This window comes from Mytilus galloprovincialis, chromosome 11 (assembly GCF_965363235.1).
Source record: "Mytilus galloprovincialis chromosome 11, xbMytGall1.hap1.1, whole genome shotgun sequence".
Classification (NCBI taxonomy): Eukaryota; Metazoa; Mollusca; class Bivalvia; order Mytilida; family Mytilidae; genus Mytilus; species Mytilus galloprovincialis.
Genome location: NC_134848.1, coordinates 84,430,067 through 84,450,016, shown reverse-complemented (window position 1 = coordinate 84,450,016; position 19,950 = coordinate 84,430,067). Strand labels below are relative to the sequence as shown.

At 34.1% G+C, this 19,950-nt stretch overlaps 1 protein-coding gene and 1 long non-coding RNA gene across 2 annotated transcripts; one reads left to right on the top strand and one right to left on the bottom strand.

Annotated features, from left to right (window-relative positions):
* Positions 1 to 1,064: 1,064 nt before the first annotated feature.
* On the top strand, positions 1,065 to 16,998 carry LOC143052936 (uncharacterized). Its single transcript, XM_076226103.1, has 3 exons — positions 1,065 to 1,210; positions 15,048 to 15,204; positions 16,601 to 16,998. The coding sequence occupies exons 2-3, from the start codon at positions 15,056 to 15,058 to the stop codon at positions 16,833 to 16,835; spliced, it is 384 nt and encodes a 127-aa protein (XP_076082218.1). The 5' UTR covers positions 1,065 to 1,210; positions 15,048 to 15,055; the 3' UTR covers positions 16,836 to 16,998.
* LOC143052937 (uncharacterized) lies at positions 10,479 to 13,867 on the bottom strand. Its single transcript, XR_012971299.1, has 2 exons — positions 13,493 to 13,867; positions 10,479 to 10,802 (listed from the first exon to the last, which is right to left on the bottom strand). It is a non-coding gene; the product is annotated as an uncharacterized LOC143052937 (long non-coding RNA).
* Positions 16,999 to 19,950: the final 2,952 nt, after the last annotated feature.

The following is a 19,950-nucleotide window of genomic DNA, read 5'->3' as shown; positions in this document are numbered from 1 at the left end:
AATCGTTTGATGTGTTTGAGGTTTAGACATTTGATTAGGGATTTTCCGTTTTGAATTTTCCTCGGAGTTCAATATTTTTTTTATTTTACTTTTTAATTAAAATATGTTTAACCTTTACTACGTTTTATACTTTTCGTGAACTACATACGATACTATAAATAAAACAGACACAGATCGAAGTGGCCATGACATTTTTCTAACACAAAGAAATGAACAAATAACAAGTAGTAGTAAAGGAATTTCATCTGTATTTAAACGAAAACCCACTCGATAAAAAGAAACAAACGTAGGTGATTAAATGATACCCCTCCTCCTATAACATTCTAAAATCAAAAGAAACCAACGTAGGTGATTAAATGATACCCCTCCTCCTATAACATCCTATAATCAAAAGAAACAAACGTAGGTGATTAAATGATACCCCTCCTCCTATAACATCCTCAATAACATCCCAAAATCAAAAGAAACAAACGTAGGTGATTAAATGATACCCCTCCTCCTATAACATCCTAAAATCAAAAGAAACAAACGTAGATGATTAAATGATACCCCTCCTCCTATAACATCCTAAAATCAAAAGAAACAAACGAAGATGATTAAATGATACCCCTCCTCCTATAACATCCTAAAATCAAAAGAAACAAACGTAGGTGACTAAATGATACCCCTCCTCCTATAACATCCTAAAATCAAAAGAAACAAACGTAGATGATTAAATGATACCCCTCCTCCTATAACATCCTAAAATCAAAAGAAACAAACGTAGGTGATTAAATGATACCCCTCCTCCTATAACATCCTATAACATGACAAGTTGCAGTTGCCTTCATTTTTTTTGTTATTGACTATACCTATGCTTTTCTGTATGAACAAAGCTACGATGCAAAAACAACTATTTTCAAATTTCATCAGCTATGAGAACATTGAGAAGGTTAGCTTTTAGGAAAACAAATTATTACTTGTAATCACTATGAAAGTTCACTCTAAAACGAAAGTAAGATAAACTTACTAAAATTCTGCGTATATTGATAAAAATTGGTTTTGCTATTGACAAATGATGAACTTAAACTTATTTTTAGAACAGTGGATTTCCGTTGATATGAGAGGATTTATAGTCAGTGCGAAAATTTAATTGCGCAGTTTACATTGAACACCAGACAGAACAGTTTTATTTTTAGTTGAATTTAGGACACTGATTTTTAAATACAAGGTAATGATAATATTAGTAATACTAGTAAGATGGTGATTTATTTACTTGATATCTATACAATGTGAAACATGCACTGCCAGTTGTTCTGAAATATTGTTCATTCAACAAAAAACACCATACTTCTACTACAACTATCGAAAAATGTTGCCTTTTTCGAGCTGACATTTTTGTATATAAAATTATAAACTGTTAATTTACGCCAAGGTTCTATATCTCGTTTCGCTTTAATCAGTTTTGAATGACAAAAGACATCTGTGTAACGGACATTCCATAACGTAGTCTCGGTGAACCACCTCGAAATGGCGTCTGTGAAACTTAAGAAGGGATGACTTCAACCTCACCATTTGGGACTCTTGGATCAATAGTTTTCTTGTGAGAAGCATCAGTCTATCAAGGAAATCATAATACGAAATACAAGCCCTGGAATATTGTATCAAATGGGAGATGTGTATATTTTCCGTATGCACAGCGCTGCTGGAATATTGCTACATAGAAATGGAAAGTTCACAATTCGGAAGCTAAAATCATCTTTTTTTCGTTAAGTTTTGTTTTCAACTGACCCTCACTGTCAATTTCTAGATGCAAGTCAAGATGTGAGACAGATTTTACTGTATCTGTTGTAACCTTCTCTCAAGTCCGATGGTATAGATTCTTTCAATATAGTCACACATTTTGACTTATTTAGTGAGAGAACATCATCTTTATAGCGGAAGCTAAAGTTAAGGGATACCGCTTACTTCTTTCTTCCTAAGAAGTTCCTTTATGAAGTCAGTGTAATAGCTGACTTTTAGGCCTCAAGGAAAACTAAAGTCGCTTTGCTAGGGTTCAGGATATTTATTAATCAGTAACGTAAAACACCCTGTAATAACAATATGATAAAGTTATACTAATTTTACAGATCAATTAATAAATTAGTAATACACATTATAAGTATAATATTCTTTCATTACATATAATGGTATTATACAAAACATTGCACTTCAAAAATATACTTTCTTCCTAAGAAGTTCCTTTATGAAGTCAGTGTAATAGCTGACTTTTAGGCCTCAAGGAAAACTAAAGTCGCTTTGCTAGGGTTCAGGATATTTATTAATCAGTAACGTAAAACACCCTGTGATAACAATATGATAAAGTTATACTAATTTTACAGATCAATTAATAAATTAGTAATACACATTATAAGTATAATATTCTTTCATTACATATAATGGTATTATACAAAACATTGCACTTCAAAAATACATTTAAGTTATGAACATAATGAGATCAAATATTATGTTTAATCATCAAATCATAGTATAATGTCTTTACATATAATATTTAGTTGTTCAGATTAACAACATTGATAAATTAAACAAATATTAAAAGCATCTAAAATCAAGGGAAATAACTCTTTATCAAAACTATGTGCTTAACATACTCCATAGTTAATTCAACCTTTTAAACGAAATACATTATAATTCTAATAACATATTACTAATCCTTACCAACTTGTGGAGCAAGGTTGTTACTGTCGTGGCACAAACCAATTCAAACGTACATACTGTTATATCACACAGTGATATCTATATGACAGCTTACAAGTTCTGTAAACCAAAATTACAATGTTAAATAACGGATTTTAATGAAACCGTATTTAAACATAAACCTAATTATAAAACATACAATATAAATAATGTCCTTGTGTATACAATAAAACATAACTCGGACAATACTTTAAATATGTGCAGAAACGTAGTTCGCTATCTAATACAACTTTGTTTATGTTTTCTATTTATAATCAATCAACAATGTTATTGTGTACGGACTAGTTCACACAACTAATACACGGTGGTATTTAAAATCTACTCATAACAAAGTCTTATCGAATACACCTCAACGTATCGATCGGAATGTGTGTGCTTTCTAAACTGATTTACATATAACTCTAACGAATGACTACCAGTACTTTATATAATAAAACAAGTGTATAATATATGCATTTTATGTTGCGATAATACTTTTCGGGATCGTAGAGAAAAATAACCTTTCATACCAAAAATCATTCAATCTATGAAAATATATTAGAAATAGTAATAAAGAATTAGATAAAGAAAACTCACGTCAAAATGTCAAGTCTGTCAATACAAATACAATCATGACTATTCTCTATACTTTCAAACTATTTCAATGGCTACTGGACATAAACGTCTGACCATTTCGACTCCATTAGTCCTTCTAACTCTAAACAAAGAACCTCGGAACTGAGCGGTAAAACTTTAAACTAACCAATCAAATCCAAGTAATCATGAATAATGTATGGAAACGTTTCAGTGTAATAAAAGTTTATATGAAACAATATGTTTTGAAGTTTATTTAATATTAACATAATTATACATCTTTATTTTACAATTACAATATATACAAAATAAAGAGGCTACCACATTCTCCCCTGTGTTGGAAAAATGACTTCCACGTCATACGACTCCTCCTCCCTCTGACGAAGAAATGACGTTCTCGGCATTCTAAACTGGTATTTCTCTATGATGTTTCTTTCACAATCTCAATGATGGTACGTGTGATGTCATTCTCCATTCCTCTAAACATTCCTTCTTTCAGTTGTAACTTTAACCATTCTGCTTTCTGTAGCCAAGACGATGTTTGTCCAATAGCTTGTTTGGTGATATAATCTTTTAGGTATGCAGGTGGTTTTCTTATTCTTGTTCTTGATGGTAATTCTCTCGGTGGTGTAGGAAGTATTCTACGTCGTCTGAGCCGTGCTGGTTGTTGCTGTGTATTATCGTGAGCCGTTGTGGTATCTGTGTCTGCCTCGGTATCACCTGATGTGTCTGGGAGCGTACTGCCATCCTGCTCATCCTGTTTGTCAGAAGTATCACCTCTGTCAATCCGGTCAGTCGCTTCTTGACCCGTTATCACATCAGCCCCAAGAGGTGGTTCACCAGTGTTTATCTGTACTGGAGGGATAACGTCTTGTCCAAAACCAAAACCAAAACCAGAATGAATACGACTAGGCAATCCATAGTGAACAATGAAATTGTTGAAAAACGCATCTGCTGTGGTTCGTGCGGTCTGGTTCTTTGTAGGAACTGCTAAAGCATATCTCGTGAAGTGGTCTGTAATTACCAAGATATCTTCATATCCTCCTTTTGATCTTTCAAGTTTCAGGTAATCCATGCAAACCAGTTCTAAAGGTTGTGTTGTTTCTATGCTGATAAGTGGAGCTCTATCATTCGGAGGTTGTTTTCGACGAATACATCTTTCGCAGTTGGTAATCCAGTTCTCAATGTCTCTGTTCATACCATACCAGATGAAGCGGTCACGTACCAATGATAAGGTCTTGTCTCTTCCCTGGTGGCCCATGTCATCATGTAAAGATGTGAGAACTGTGGATATGCAGTTTTCTGGGAGAACTAGTTGTCTTGAATTTTCACCATCAGCTTCTATCTCTCTATACAACACTCCGTCTATAATCTTCAACTTCTCGTAGTTGTTCAGGAACCAGTTGTTGAGTGGTGAATAACTCAGCTGTTGTTTATCTGGTTTACGATGTTCACTTATCCAATATATCCAGTCTTTGATGAATCTGTCTTTGCGTTGTTCGGCTTTAACATCAACTAACTTCTGAGATGGTAATGAAGGATCCACAGATGCATCTGGAATAATCGATAGGCTCTGGTGATGAGGTTGAGCATGTTGCAGGTTACAGATGGCTTTCACTGACTCTGGTTGAATGGTTTCAGTACATCTAGACAATCCTGGAAGTCTGGATAATCCATCGGCATCTGCATTAGCCTTTCCTGGTCTGTATACAATGTTGAAATTGTAAGATGACAGAGCTGCTATCCATCTGTGTCCGGTAGCATCGAGTTTAGCTGACGTCAAGACATAGGTGAGTGGGTTGTTGTCCGTTACTACAGTGAAGGTGTTTCCAAATAGGTAGTCATGGAATTTCTCTGTCACTGCCCACTTTAAAGCCAAGAACTCCAATTTGTGGACAGGGTAATTCTTCTCGGATTTACTCAAACCTCGACTGGCATAAGCAATGACTATCTTCTTCTCATTCTGTTCTTGATACAACACAGCACCTAGTCCAAGCATCGATGCATCTGTATGAAGTTCAAAGGGCTTGGAGTATGATGGAAATCCAAGGATCGGGTGGCATGTGAGCTTTGACTTCAGTTGTTGAAATGCATCTTCTTGTGATTTCCCCCATATCCATGATGTATTAGCTGGTTGTAGTTTCGTCTTGCGCTTTCGTGTCTTCTTAGGTGGTGGCATAAGATCAGTAAGTGGTCTGGCAATCTTCGAAAAGTCTTTGATGAACTTCCGGTAATATCCTATGAAACCCAGGAACTGTCTTACCTCGTCTGCAGATGTTGGAGGTGGCCAGTTGACAACTTTCTCTATCTTCGCTGGGTCGGGTTGTATACCATCTCTAGATACTATATGACCAATGTACTTCACCTTTTCCTGGAAAAATGCACACTTCTTTGGTGAAAGCTTGAGTCCACTCTCTCGTAGTCTCTGTAGAACTCTTTGTAGTCTATCTAGATGTTCTTCGTATGTATCTGAGAAGATAATCAGGTCATCAAGGTAGATGAAACAGATGTTCAGGTGCAAGTCTCCAAGGATTTCTTCCATTAACCGTTGATACGTGGCTGGACTGTTGACGAGTCCGAATGGCAGTCTGTTGAATTCATAAAATCCAAGGGGTCCTACGGTGAACGCTGTACGTTGTTTATGGGTTTCCTCTAGCTCTACCTGATGATATCCACTTTTCATGTCTAGTACTGTGTAAAAGTTGTTTCCTCCAAGTGCATCAAGTATTTCCTCGCTTCTCGGCAATGCGTAGGCGTCTTTATAGGTGTTCTGGTTCAATTGACGATAATCGATGCACATGCGCAGCTTTCCATCCTTCTTGCGGCATAAAACAACGTTCGACGACCATGGTGAGTGAGAGCGGCGGATAATCCCAGCGGCTAATAACTGTTGAAGATGGTCACGTACTTCGTTGATCATGGCTGGAGGAATACGGCGATGTCTCTGCTTGAAAGGTCTTTCATCCATGAGATCAATGCGGTGATGAACTGCTGTACTATGTCCAATGTCTATATCGCTCTTGCTGAAAACATCTCTGAACTGTTGGATCAAATCTTTTCCTTGCTGTAATTGCACATCTGACAAGTTCGTTGGCATGGTTACTTGATGTGTAGGATCATCTTCTAACTCAGCATCTATCTCTATATCAGCTACTGACACTGGCTGTATCTCGCATAAGATGGCATTCGGCGAAATAGTAACTGTCCTAGTGGTGACGTTGCTTATGTGAACTGGAATAGTGCCGTTGTTTCTGTAACTGTAAGACAACAATGTAGGAGCCACATCTAAGTCAGTTGGAATAGCTGCTTTCTCAGTTGGTTGTAGCATAGCACATACTGTGTGGTACGGTAACTCATGATCTGTATAACCTTGGACAATTACATCTCTGTTTGGAAGAATCTTGATGGTCTTTCCTTCAGCTGATTTTACCAGTCCTAATCTGTTTGACCTCTTCTGAAGTTCTTTCTCTCTCAATAGCAAACATCGAAAGGTAAAGTACCAGTTGGTATGTAGGTTGACATCTTGAAGAAACCTTGAACCAAATCGTAATTTGACATCTTCCATGATTTCCTTTAAGATATTAGTACCAAGCAGTAGTGGAACTTCTCTGTTGTAATTGCTGTCAGGTACAACCAAAAATAAACAAAGGTGATGACTACCATTTGTTGCTGCTCCAGGTAACTCTATACTAGCTGTGATGTATCCTAAGTATGGCATATCTTTTCCATCAGCACATTCTATCTTTATAATCAGGTCCAATGGTTGAATAGGCTGATCTTGAAGATATCTGTTGTAAAATGTCTCGCTAACTGTACTAACGGTTGATCCTGTATCAAGTAAAGCTGATGTTGTAATGTCGTTGATCTTGACTGACACTTCGTTAGGACTTCCAAGTAAATCAGGTGATTCTTTAGATGGTTGTTGTTGATAAGAGGCATAAGTACGGTCTTCAGCACCAATCTGTTGGAAGTTATATGCCTTGCGAGAGTGATCTAGTATAACTCGACATCCTATAGCTATGTGACCTTCATTTCCACATCTGTAGCATACAAAAGGCTTCTTTCTATTGTCATAAGGTATACATGGTTCATGTGGTAATTCCTGTTCCTGTTCTATATCATGTTCTTGATCATACCAATACGGCTTTTTCTTTCTACGTGATCGTCTACGTCTCTTTTTAGGTTGTTGGTTAAATATGTTGAGATCTTCCTCATATCTATCAAGGACGTGTCCAAGTCGTAACAACTCCTGCTTAAAATCCGAACTCGACATACTAATCTAAATAAATGTGAAAGTAAAAATATCAAACAATAGTCTGAATGTGAATGAAATAATCTGTAATAAATCTATGTTCTATTCAGAACTTTCAGAATTCAAATAAAGTATATAAATAAATCAGATATAAATCTGCAAAAGAGAATAAGAATCAGTGCAAAGTGAAAAGAATAAATCAATAAAGTATGATGAAATAATTAAATCTGAAACTAAATTCAAGTAATTAAAGTAAGATCCTGAAATTCAAAAGTAATTATGTGAAAATAATCAAAGCATATAATCAATATATCAAAAAGAAATGTAAATGAAATATATGACAAATATGATTAATGAAGTCTGAAAAAGAAAATTTTATTAATAGAATCTCAAGTACCTAAACAAGAATGTGAGAATATAAAACTTTTACGTTTATAATCTCAACACAAAGATTACAACAATACAAGTATTACAATGTAAGTATGTTTTAAACAATCACAACAATCACATGTATCAATCACAATCAATGTAATGTATGCACTATAGATCAATAATATATATGTATATCAATAAGTCAAGTTCAGTTTCCAAAAAAAATAAAACGTTTTCAAGTTCCAAGATACAAGTCTCAACTAAGTACAATCCTAATATGCTCAATCCTTGTTGAACAAACTAACCTCCAAATCTGACACAATGCACAATATGAACAACAGTTCCTCAAATCTCAAATGACCAAAGTGAAACTACAAACAACAAATCAAACTACAGATATCTCACTCGACTACAATAAACTATCAGTGTATAAGTCTAATGTCTAAGTAAAGTCAAAGGAAAATCAGTATAAGTATATTAGTATCAAATTAATCACTTATATTCAAATACTCAATCAGTCATGGGATATTATAACAACATAGTTATCACATAAAACTATTGACAAGTTATTGTTATATCATAATACTACACCAATACTATATCACATTATCTGTATGTATACAAACAATTTATAAAATAGTCATCAGTATGTACTCATGTTAACATGAACAATCACATCTATGTTTAAAAAAATTTAATATACAAATTCACATATTCAAATTCAAAATCTAAGTATTACCACATATTATTCAATAATATGACATGGTTATGTGTTTCACAAACTCATGGCTACTTGTGAGTCAGCCAACATAGATATAATATACTATCCCTGTATACAAAAAATAAAAATGAAAATCCTAAGTGTGTATGCAAGTGTTCTGTTTTTATTTCATCAATGCACAACTACAACTACTAAGTTCCAAGTATGAACTTCTATGTGTGTAGTATAAGTTGTGTATTGTAATAAATCAACTATGTAATAACACTAAGTGATACTAAGTGATGTATGTATCAACCAAATATCTAAGTCTAAATGTAAACAAGTATGAATGTAACTAAGTACGAATGTACCAAAGTATGAATGAACCTAAGTACAGATGCACCTAAGTATGCACGGAAGTGTAAGTTGAATCGGGTATCAACTGTAGTGTAATGCTAATATGTGTAATCGAGTATCAATGTATCAATGTATGCTATCAGCAAATACTAAGTACTGTATGTATACTAGTGTATGTGTAAACTAAATTCAACTAAGTGTGTGTAATGTTTAAGTCAGAAATAAAATTTAAAATGTATACAGGAATAATATATAAATCATGATGCCACTTTTTCAGATAAGAAATAGACCGATATAAACATAACCAGATAGGGATTTCAGTACCACGAGAGAAAAAGGTCATGCGATTATTCCCTATCAAAATTAAGTTCCTATTAAAATCCTTGAATCATTGAATACAAAAGATGTCGTCTGAAAATATTACTTTATTAATAAGAAATAAGATTATTGGTCACATATATAATAGTATATAAACATATTATTGACAATATTGCTTACAGTTCCGAAATATACAAAAAAAAGTAATAAAAAACTTTGATAATGAGAATTGTAGTACCGACTATATATAAGACTTGATAGAAATGGTTTAAGATAACGAGAATTTATCCTCTTTTTTTTCTTTTTTTTTAATAAAACAGGATATATTTGTTTAAATAGAATTTCTTTAGAAATGAATAAATTTACAAATATCCTCAGTGGCGGATCCCAGGGGGGGGGGGGTTCCGGGGGTTGGAACCCCCCTTTTTTGGGGGACGATCAATGCATTTGAATGGGAGCATATATTTGGAACCCCCCTTTACTCTGGGTTGGGAACCCCCCTTTTTTAAATGGCTGGATCCGCCCCTGGTCCTCCAAACATCATAATGTTAATCGAAATTATTTATATACAAAAAAATATATTCAGTAATGCATAACTAGAATATTAGTTTTATGTACAACTGTTATTTCAACGGAATGTGATTTTGGCTAATATGTATACATTTCAATAAAGAAAATGTAAATTGCGATCGAATGGACTGTTCATGATATCATCGAGTTTGCTTAAAAAATCAACTACTCATAAAAATCTTAATTAGTGCCAATATATAAAATAGTTTACAAATGGTTCTGTAACACTGTGTCTTTGTATAACTGAACAAGCTATGTTTGCGAATTTTAGTGGCAACACCATAGTCCTTCAATTTCTGTTTAATTTCAACCACGGTCAAATTTGATGGTGTAAAGCCTTTATATGATCATCCACTTTTGCAGTCGGTTGTCCACTAAATTTTTCACACATCTTTAACTAACACTACTTGTATTCAGTATTATTTAAAAAACGCGAGTTGCAGTATTATATGATTTTAACGGTTTCAATTGGTAACGAATTTTGTAGAACACTACCATCCTCAGTCCTTACAAATATTTTCCTATTTATAAAATGTAGTCTAGGAGAAAGTCTAATAGTAAAATCAACTGTTATAGTTAGTCCTTGTCCTTTAGAATTAGTTAATCCGATAATTCCACGACTCTCTTGGTGGCAGTCTACTAAAATCGTCTACCAAATTCAGTAATACAGTTCATCTTTTTGAAAACAATATCTGTATACATCCAAGTCAAATCTTAAAGACACGGAGTGACATCTATTCCCGGGTTTTAGTCTATTTCGAATGATATCTTCAAATGTGTTTGCTGCATTTAGGCGATCATGAGGGTTAATATTGCTACATTGTAGGCATATATTCACAGAGAGAGATCTCTGGTCAATGTGGCATGTTGTTTCCCACATTGTGTCCGGATAGCCACACCATTTTACTATAGGAATAGCTCATCCTGAAAAGCAATTATATAAGGTGTTAAAGAACTCAAGTACAATTATCAATATTTTTCTCGATTTTAGGAATTGCCAATAATTGCTGAACCGAGGTCAACGTATTATCAAATATTTGTCCCCCAAAGTGGAACTCTACCACAGTCAGTGTGAGAATATGGCTATTGAACACTACCTTATGAAAAACATATCTAGATTCTCAGGAGGGCAAACCCTACCCAATTGTTTATGCAATTAACTTTATATTCCTGAAATATTTGCCACTGGATGTTAAGCAAGCAACAGCAATCTTTAAAAAAATGCTTGGCATATAAATATGAATATCTAAATTGTTGAATACAGACAGTAGATATATAGTTGAGTCTTTCAATTGATAATTTTTGTTAAGCGTTTTGCCACTGAATTGTTGAAGCAAGCCATGCAGTGGAAAAGGTCAACTGCCTATGTTAGGAAACTAACAAAGAACTGTTCTATATGATTGTGTGTTTAATTACAAATGACAGACGCTTAAAGTATGTGAGAAATCAAGCCCTATAATATTAAATATCAAACTAAAAATTGTTTTAGTTGTTTAAACGTAATATTAAATGCAAATATACATGTTCCACTTTAAAAAAAAAATAGTTCTTTTCATATACTCGCATATTCAAAAGTCGTCAAATGATAAAGTAAAGATGAAAATTCTGAAGTCGATATCACACTGGGTTATTGCCTTGTAGAACCTAAGATTTGAACAAAACACTGATTCCCCACCCGTCAATTCCAGATATGGTAATTATGTCATAAAATTAATATATACTTGACGCCTGAAGACTGGCGACTGATGGCTTATATAGTCGAGATCAATAAACACCTAAACTGTGAATATCAATTCATTTAGATGTACTTGTCCTTAAAGGAAATTATTCTAATTACTTTCAAAATAAATTCGAGTAAAAATTCAAACAAAATCAGGCCAAAAACAAGTATTCTGTAAGGTTAGCAATAGAAATTATGAAAGGGTGAACCAATGAAATTACAATATCATACTGTTGATTTTTGTTGCCATTTATGCATAAGGTACGCTTCACTTTAAATTTCGAATCTAAAACGATGTACTGCAGTGACTGTCTATCTTTTTTTTTGTAATGAAATTCCCCCCCCCCCCCCCCCCCCCAAAAAAAGAATTCGAAATGAACATGGTTTCGTTATAATGATGGTTCAATTCAAAAGGTGAGCTCATTATTTGCCCATCCACGATGTCAAGGTAGAACAGAATAAGTATAAAGCATCAAATACTCTATGTTTATGGTATGAATGAAGAAGATGTGGTGTATATAGGTACACGTCAACGAGACAGCAACCCAACGTCAAATATTATAATTAAAAGACATTTACAGGGAAGTATGTTGTCTTCAACAATAGATCAATGTCTTTTCAAAATGTCAGTTTTAAATCGAATCGAGTCTATAAAAAGTTGTGAATAAATTAATAGGAAACAATCAATGATTTGCCATTAACGTTTATTTCGTATCATAAATCAAAACAGAAAACAAATAAAATGTATTATATAGCTTAAGACAGACGTGACTCCCCCCCCCTTTTTTTTATCTCGATTAGTGGACGGGTAATACGACGAACGTTTTACTTTAAAGAAACAGTTAGAAAAAGATACACAAATCAGTTATACCATCATCAAACTTTTATAAATGCCATAAATATATATAATAGGTATTGAACATAGTGGACAGACTTTAATGAATTATTCAAACTACAGCTTTTAATACTTGCAAATTTAGAACGGGTGATATCTTTTTAAAACTCTACATGCATAGATTTCATGATTCGGGAGAGGGGCTTGACAGTCAAATGTGCAAAAATCAGAAAGTGTAGCCACCATAAAATGGTCTTGAATTTTGTTATCACGCAGATCACTAAATAAATTGTACTATACGTTTTTACTAATTACTCCTCATTGAACTAATAAAAGACTGACTTTGCCTGAAAATTAGTTTACAAACATACTGCATTTGATTTTCGAATAGTTATGCTGAGTTCACACGTAATTCGAATTCGATTCGCATTAACTAATTCGAATTAGTTTAATTCGCATTCGAAACGTTTAACGTCCTAACGTCAATTCTAATTCGAATTGGAATGCGCGTCGAATTCGCTTTACTGTCCTAACGACGTTAACTTTTAATTCGGATTAACAAAAACGTATTTCTAATGCAAATTAGTTAATTCGAATTAGCCAATTCGAATCAATTCGAATTAAAAAAAGAAGAGTGTGTGAACGCAATTAGAGAATTCGATTCGCATTCGATTCGAATTCAATTCGAATTAAAGGTACTTGTGAACGAGGCATAACTTAAGGATAAAATGTTATTTCGTGTGAAAATTCTTGAAACTGCATCAAACCCATTTTCTCGTCCTGTTCTTCTATGACCATAGTCTAAAAATGTCTGTTTTTTTCAGTCATGTAGTGTTCAAATATTATGTATGGGGATATTTTCTCTCTTTTCCTTTTATTTTCATTTCTAATAGACTTGTTTTTGTGGGGAATAACTTTAGTTACATTTTTCTTACTTTTATTTCGGGTCGTAAGCAACTTGTATTTTTGAAGAAAAAAACGACCACAGAATTGAAAAATAATGAAATAGTGCAATTAAAAAAATAACGTAGTATATAGTATAAAATACAAGATAAGTACCTTACTTGGGTTCTGTTCCTTTGCTATAAGTCTTTCTATCTGGAACGAACCATCAATGATTTGTCTGTTTACTACTTCTTTCTTAGCACTACGAGGCTGGCAAAGGTTCACCAACGCATAGACGTTTCCAGTCAAGATTATTCATTACGGCGACAAAGATTATGTGCAGATGTCATTTTTTAATTTTTTTATAAAGATAGCTTTCATTATCGAGTCTGCAATAGTTCAAATATTCGTGTGCAGCAATTTATTTAATTGCCTTCGTTTTATTGGTTTGGTAATATTAAGAATATTCCAGGTGACCAGCGCCTGCTGGGGACACTTCAGGTAACACACTATCATGTCATAATTCACGTGTACATGCTTTACGTAGATGTCAAGTGACTATAAATAACGATTTCTTAAATATGTTTTCATCTGATTAAAATATAAACGCAATTCAATGAAGGAATTTATTAACAAACATAATAATAATATTATGTCTTATAATTAAAGCACATCCATCATTATTTTCATTTTCTGTAAGTTATATGTTGTCAGTAATTAAAAGACAAAACACTATCTCGAGAACACTGTACATGCATTATTCTGTGAAACATGATCTATAACATATTATACACACAGACTACTGTCTTGCTGTAATTATATCAACAAATAAATTGTACCTCTGATGCGATAGTGTGCAAAAATACCCATTTTTAAATAACATAATTACGGGGGTTATCATTATGATATTTTGAAATAAAAAGTACCATATTATTCCTCATTTCCCCCCGTTTTTCATGATCTAAGGGAAAACGTTACAATCCTAATGCAAGTTATATTAATTTATTTTTAAAAAAGTGCCATATACAAATAATCCAATAATGTCTCTATATGGACAGTCAATTTTTTCATGACTGCATTACTTATTTTCAAATAAAAAAATACGGGTCAGTCATTAACTTTATTTTAAATTTGAAAACATTGTTTGAAAGACAATAGAATTGTTTTGTTCACTATCACAGGGAAACTGATGAAAAGTGTACTGGATTCATGCTACAACCATTAAAAGAAATATATCCTTAATAATCTATATGAATTTTTATTTTCCTTATTGACCGATATTAATTAAATCTAACGCATGCGCGGCAGGGGAGGGACACATTCTTGGATATGTTTGAAGTTTATTTAATATTAACATAATTATACATCTTTATTTTACAATTACAATATATACAAAATAAAGAGGCTACCACATCAGCATCATACGAATAAATGAACAAGTCGTCAATTAACTAAATAAGAGGGGCCAAGTTTGTTCCCAGGGGAATGCCGATTAATTGTTGGAAATGACGTCCTCCTACCGTAACAGATATGTTGTCAATCAAGAACAGAAGCATCTTGCTAATGTCCGTTTCAGAAAATTGGTTGATTTTTAAAAAATCCAAAGTGGATTCTTTTTAAAATATATTGCATGGTGAAATGTTTATGTTCACTACGCCTACTAACTGTATCTTAGAGTAATCAGTGCACATGTATATTTATATGTTAATGAAATACGTTTATGTTTCAGGGTTTGAAATGCCAAAACTCCCACATGACGTAAAGACACAAAGTGGACTGACCGGTATATATAACGAGAAAGTGACCAATGTGGAACGTATGGCAAGACCGATGGGCAGTAGTGGTGGCAGTGCAAATGTCCCATTTGTTAATCACCAGGGCGTGAGGTACAGTCTCTCTTAATGTCCCATTTGTTAATCACCAGGGCGTGAGGTACAGTCTCTCTACTATCTAATGTCCCATTTGTTAATCACCAGGGCGTGAGGTACAGTCTCTCTACTCTCTAATGTCCCATTTGTTGATCACCAGGGCGTGAGGTACAGTCTCTCTACTCTCTAATGTCCCATTTGTTAATCACCAGGGCGTGAGGTACAGTCTCTCTACTCTCTAATGTCCCATTTGTTGATCACCAGGGCGTGAGGTACAGTCTCTCTACTCTCTAATGTCCCATTTGTTAATCACCAGGGCGTGAGGTATAGTCTCTCTACTCTCTAATGTCCCATTTGTTAATCACCAGGGCGTGAGGTACAGTCTCTCTACTCTCTAATGTCCCATTTGTTAATCACCAGGGCGTGAGGTACAGTCTCTCTACTCTCTAATGTCCCATTTGTTAATCACCAGGGCGTGAGGTACAGTCTCTCTTCTCTCTAATGTCCCATTTGTTAATCACCAGGGCGTGAGGTACAGTCTCTCTACTCTCTAATGTTCCATTTGTTAATCACCAGGGCGTGAGGTACAGTCTCTCTACTCTCTAATGTCCCATTTGTTGATCACCAGGGCGTGAGGTACAGTCTCTCTACTCTCTAATGTCCCATTTGTTAATCACCAGGGCGTGAGGTACAGTCTCTCTACTCTCTAATGTCCCATTTGTTGATCACCAGGGCGTAAGGTACAGTCTCTCTACTCTCTAATGTCCCATTTGTTGATCACCAGGGCGTGAGGTACAGTCTCTCTACTCTCTAATGTCCCATTTGTTAATCACCAGGGCGTGAGGTACAGTCTCTCTACTCTCTAATGTCCCATTTGTTGATCACCAGGGCGTGAGGTACAGTCTCTCTACTCTCTAATGTCCCATTTGTTAATCACCAGGGCGTGAGGTATAGTCTCTCTACTCTCTAATGTCCCATTTGTTAATCACCAGGGCGTGAGGTACAGTCTCTCTACTCTCTAATGTCCCATTTGTTAATCACCAGGGCGTAAGGTACAGTCTCTCTACTCTCTAATGTCCCATTTGTTGATCACCAGGGCGTGAGGTACAGTCTCTCTACTCTCTAATGTCCCATTTGTTAATCACCAGGGCGTGAGGTACAGTCTCTCTACTCTCTAATGTCCCATTTGTTAATCACCAGGGCGTGAGGTACAGTCTTTCTACTCTCTAATGTTAAATACGTTGAGACATATAATATTCTTTAAACCAAAGATTTGTATAGTAAGATTACACCATTGATTATCAGTATTTGAAAAAACATGAGTGCAAATGGCATTACCACTTTTCATAGGTTAAATTTATGTAAACCATCATAAATTTTTCACAAAATACTGTTTTCAATTTCTGTTTTTTAGAGTAACCACGGACCAGGGAAATAAATACCTCATTCATAAAGGTGATGGCTACGGAATTTCCAGTCAAACGGTTGTAACTGACGCAAAACATATGTCCAATCAATGGCAATCTAAGGGGTCACGTGACGTTGGCGGTAACCAAAATGTCGGGAGTTATGTTGAAACTGGCGGTGCAAATTACAAACTACTTTCTGATAATTGTATACATGGAGCCGGAAGGATGTTTAAAAAGTGATAATCAATGCTATGACATCACTCACAATTTATTAACAAGCTTATTGTGTATTTAAATTCAATTTATCTATGATAATTAATGTTCTTTTTCCCTATACGTATGTTTCTTCTATATGCCCTTTGTGGGTCTTTTATTGTTAATTAAAATCTGATATTGCCTCTTGTTCCTGTTATATGAAAAAGAAGGATTAGAATTTAGACCAAGCTCATGATTGATTTTTTTTTATTCTAAAACCACTTGTTGGGATGATAAGGGTTATGTTCTTCCTGTTATATTTTATGACGGCATAATATTATACTAAACCCCTAACGGGAAGAATTTAAGACGCAATCTTTGAATTAGAATAATTGAATTGAGGTCTGGTACGGGAACGAACTGCATCTGCTTGCCGACCTTTTCTTATTTTCATATGAATCGGAATTCCTTCGGGCACTTGTGAAAAAGAAGAAGATAAAAAAAGCCAGGTCACTTAATTTCTTATTGTGATATACATGAGATTATGTGCTTTTCATTAACAATCCAAATGTCTCTGATTAGGTTCCATTAATATATCCCTCACAACTAGAAAATTAAGTTAACAACAAATATATCCCCCACAACTAGAAAATTAAGTTAACAACAGACACGGCTTCATTAGCATCCTTTTTAGATTTATATACCTCGAATGTGACATACACGGTCATCTCAGTGCCAGAATCTATGACAAACGAGACAATTTTAATTTTGAAATTATCAATAGTTTCCACCTTAGTAGCAATATATTAACTTCACCTGCATATGGGGTATACAATTCCCAATGCATTCCTGATTCAGAATATTATCAAAAGCATACAGCAACTACTGAGACTTTGTTAAACGACACCAGTGTCTAGTTGGAAAGTTGGTGAACCAGGGGTAAGTCAAAGAACGTCTAATCCTTTATCTTAAAAAGTTCATTGGAAGGTATCCAGATTTTGTTTTATAAATATTCCGTATCGACATCACAAAAATTACACTATGGTCTTGAAGTTTAGATTCTGAGAACTGACATACGGTTTATCATCTTAACAACATGTTATAGTATTCTTGTATTTGTGTTTATGAATATTAATTTTACTGTTTATTCTGTTATTGGTGGTATCCATTAAGATTTGACTTGGTTCGATCTGTATCTATACATCCCGTCATTGCGTAATCATACGGTAATGTTCTAATATAATTTATGTACTTGTGTCTTTCATTTTGGTTAATATGCTTTGTATAGCTACATTCCTTTTTGTGTTTCTTTGTTACGTCATATGACGTATCCCTGTATACATTCCGTCATCGTGTTACTGTGCTGGAGTATTTTTTTCTTGTGTTCTATTTGTTGGTTTTATAGTAATTAAGATAATAACAAAATGTTGACTGCTGTACCCCCATTTTTTACATTGTTACCTATTATGTCTGGGTTTTTTTGTTCGCACATCGTTGTAAATATAATGGAATTTCATGCGACTGTCATACACGTGAGAGGTTTAGCTAGCTATAAAACCAGTTTTTAATTCACCATTTTCTACATAAGAAAATGCCTGTACCAATTAAGAATTGTGACAGTTGTTGTCCATTCGTTTGAAGTGATTGAGCTTTTGAAATCTTTGCATCTATAAAAATATTTGGTAAAGATTTTAAATAACTTGTGCATGTTACGTAATCTTTCCCTTTAAATAAAATATTAGTATACGTTCATTGACAAACGTCAATACAGACACGGATGGCGCCAAAGAATAAGGAAAATTAACAAAAGGGAACGAGAAAATCGGCCCTTTTGTCGAAAACTTTTCCATAGTGTTTCTCGTGTTAAACTGAAGTATCTTAATCTAAGAAAGGGCAATTATTTATGTTTGTATTTAATTTATTCAAAGTTATATTACTTCTTTTAAATTACGGCAGAACAGATTTGAAGAAATCTTGTCAGTTATATACTTAACGACGAGATAGCATCGCAAAGATAACGGTATAATTGCATTGATAAATAGAATTTAGACGGGTCTTTACTGAGTTGGCTATTTATTTTTTTGCCCCACCTACGATAGTAGAGGGGCATTATGTTTTCTGGTCTGTGCCTCCGTTCGTTCATCCGTTAGGTTAAAGTTTTTGGTCAAGGTAGTTTTTGAAGAAGTTGAAGTCCAATCAACTTGAAACTTAGTACACATGTTTCCCATGATATGATCTTTCTAATTTTAATGCCAAAATATAGTTTTGACCCCAATTTCATGGTCCACTGAACATAGAAAATGATAGTGCGAAGTTCAGGTTAAAGTTTTTGGTCAAGGTAGTTTTTTGATGAAGTTAAAGTTACATCAACTTGAAACTTAGTACACATGTTCCCTATGATATGATCTTTCTAACTATAATTCCAAATTAAAGTTTTGACCCCAATTTCACGGTCCACTGCACACAGAAAATGATAGTGCGAGTGGGGCATCCGTGTACTATGGACACATTTTTGTTTTCTTCCAATTTCAGGCTATCCTTTGGGTAGACATAACTAACTAACGTCTTTGTTTCAAAAGATAAACACATACAGATTTTTGAAAAATTAAACATTTGGAATATTTTCTTTACATATATAAGTATGTTCTAAATCTGTATAAAAATTCTTTGGAATAATCCATTTTATCCAAGATTGTAGAATATAGACAGCATTATTTGCAACGGTTTATTTGCAGTATAGTTTTCTAATTTAAAAAAAAACCTTTCATATTTTTTTTTTTGGCTTGATCAATCTTCATTCGGGGTTTCAATAATTAGCGACAATAAGCGTTAAGGATCGACAAGAAGCGACAAAAAGCGCATTGAAGCGACAAAAGTCACCAAGAAGCGACAAGGAGAAGAATATAGCAACAAGAAGTAAAATTTAGTGAGAAACAACAGAATAAACTTCGTGTTTTTTCTCCCCTTGATTTATCAAGAATGTGTTAAAAAAGTAACATACTTTCAGTTTTAAAACAGCATAGTGTATAGATGAATGAACGATTTATCTGGTGTGTGCATGGTTGGTGTAAGTTAAGATTCAACCCAAATTATAAGATAAAAGTCATGATAATTATAATGTAATCTTGATTTATTTCAGACTCAAAAGGGCAATATACAT

Excerpts from the sequence above, each read along its gene's own strand:
- LOC143052936 (XM_076226103.1), top strand. The coding sequence starts at position 15,056 with ATGCCAAAACTCCCACATGACGTAAAGACACAAAGTGGACTGACCGGT. Across the intron at positions 15,205-16,600 it reads GTTAATCACCAGGGCGTGAG|AGTAACCACGGACCAGGGAA; the intron begins GTACAGTCTCTC and ends TCTGTTTTTTAG.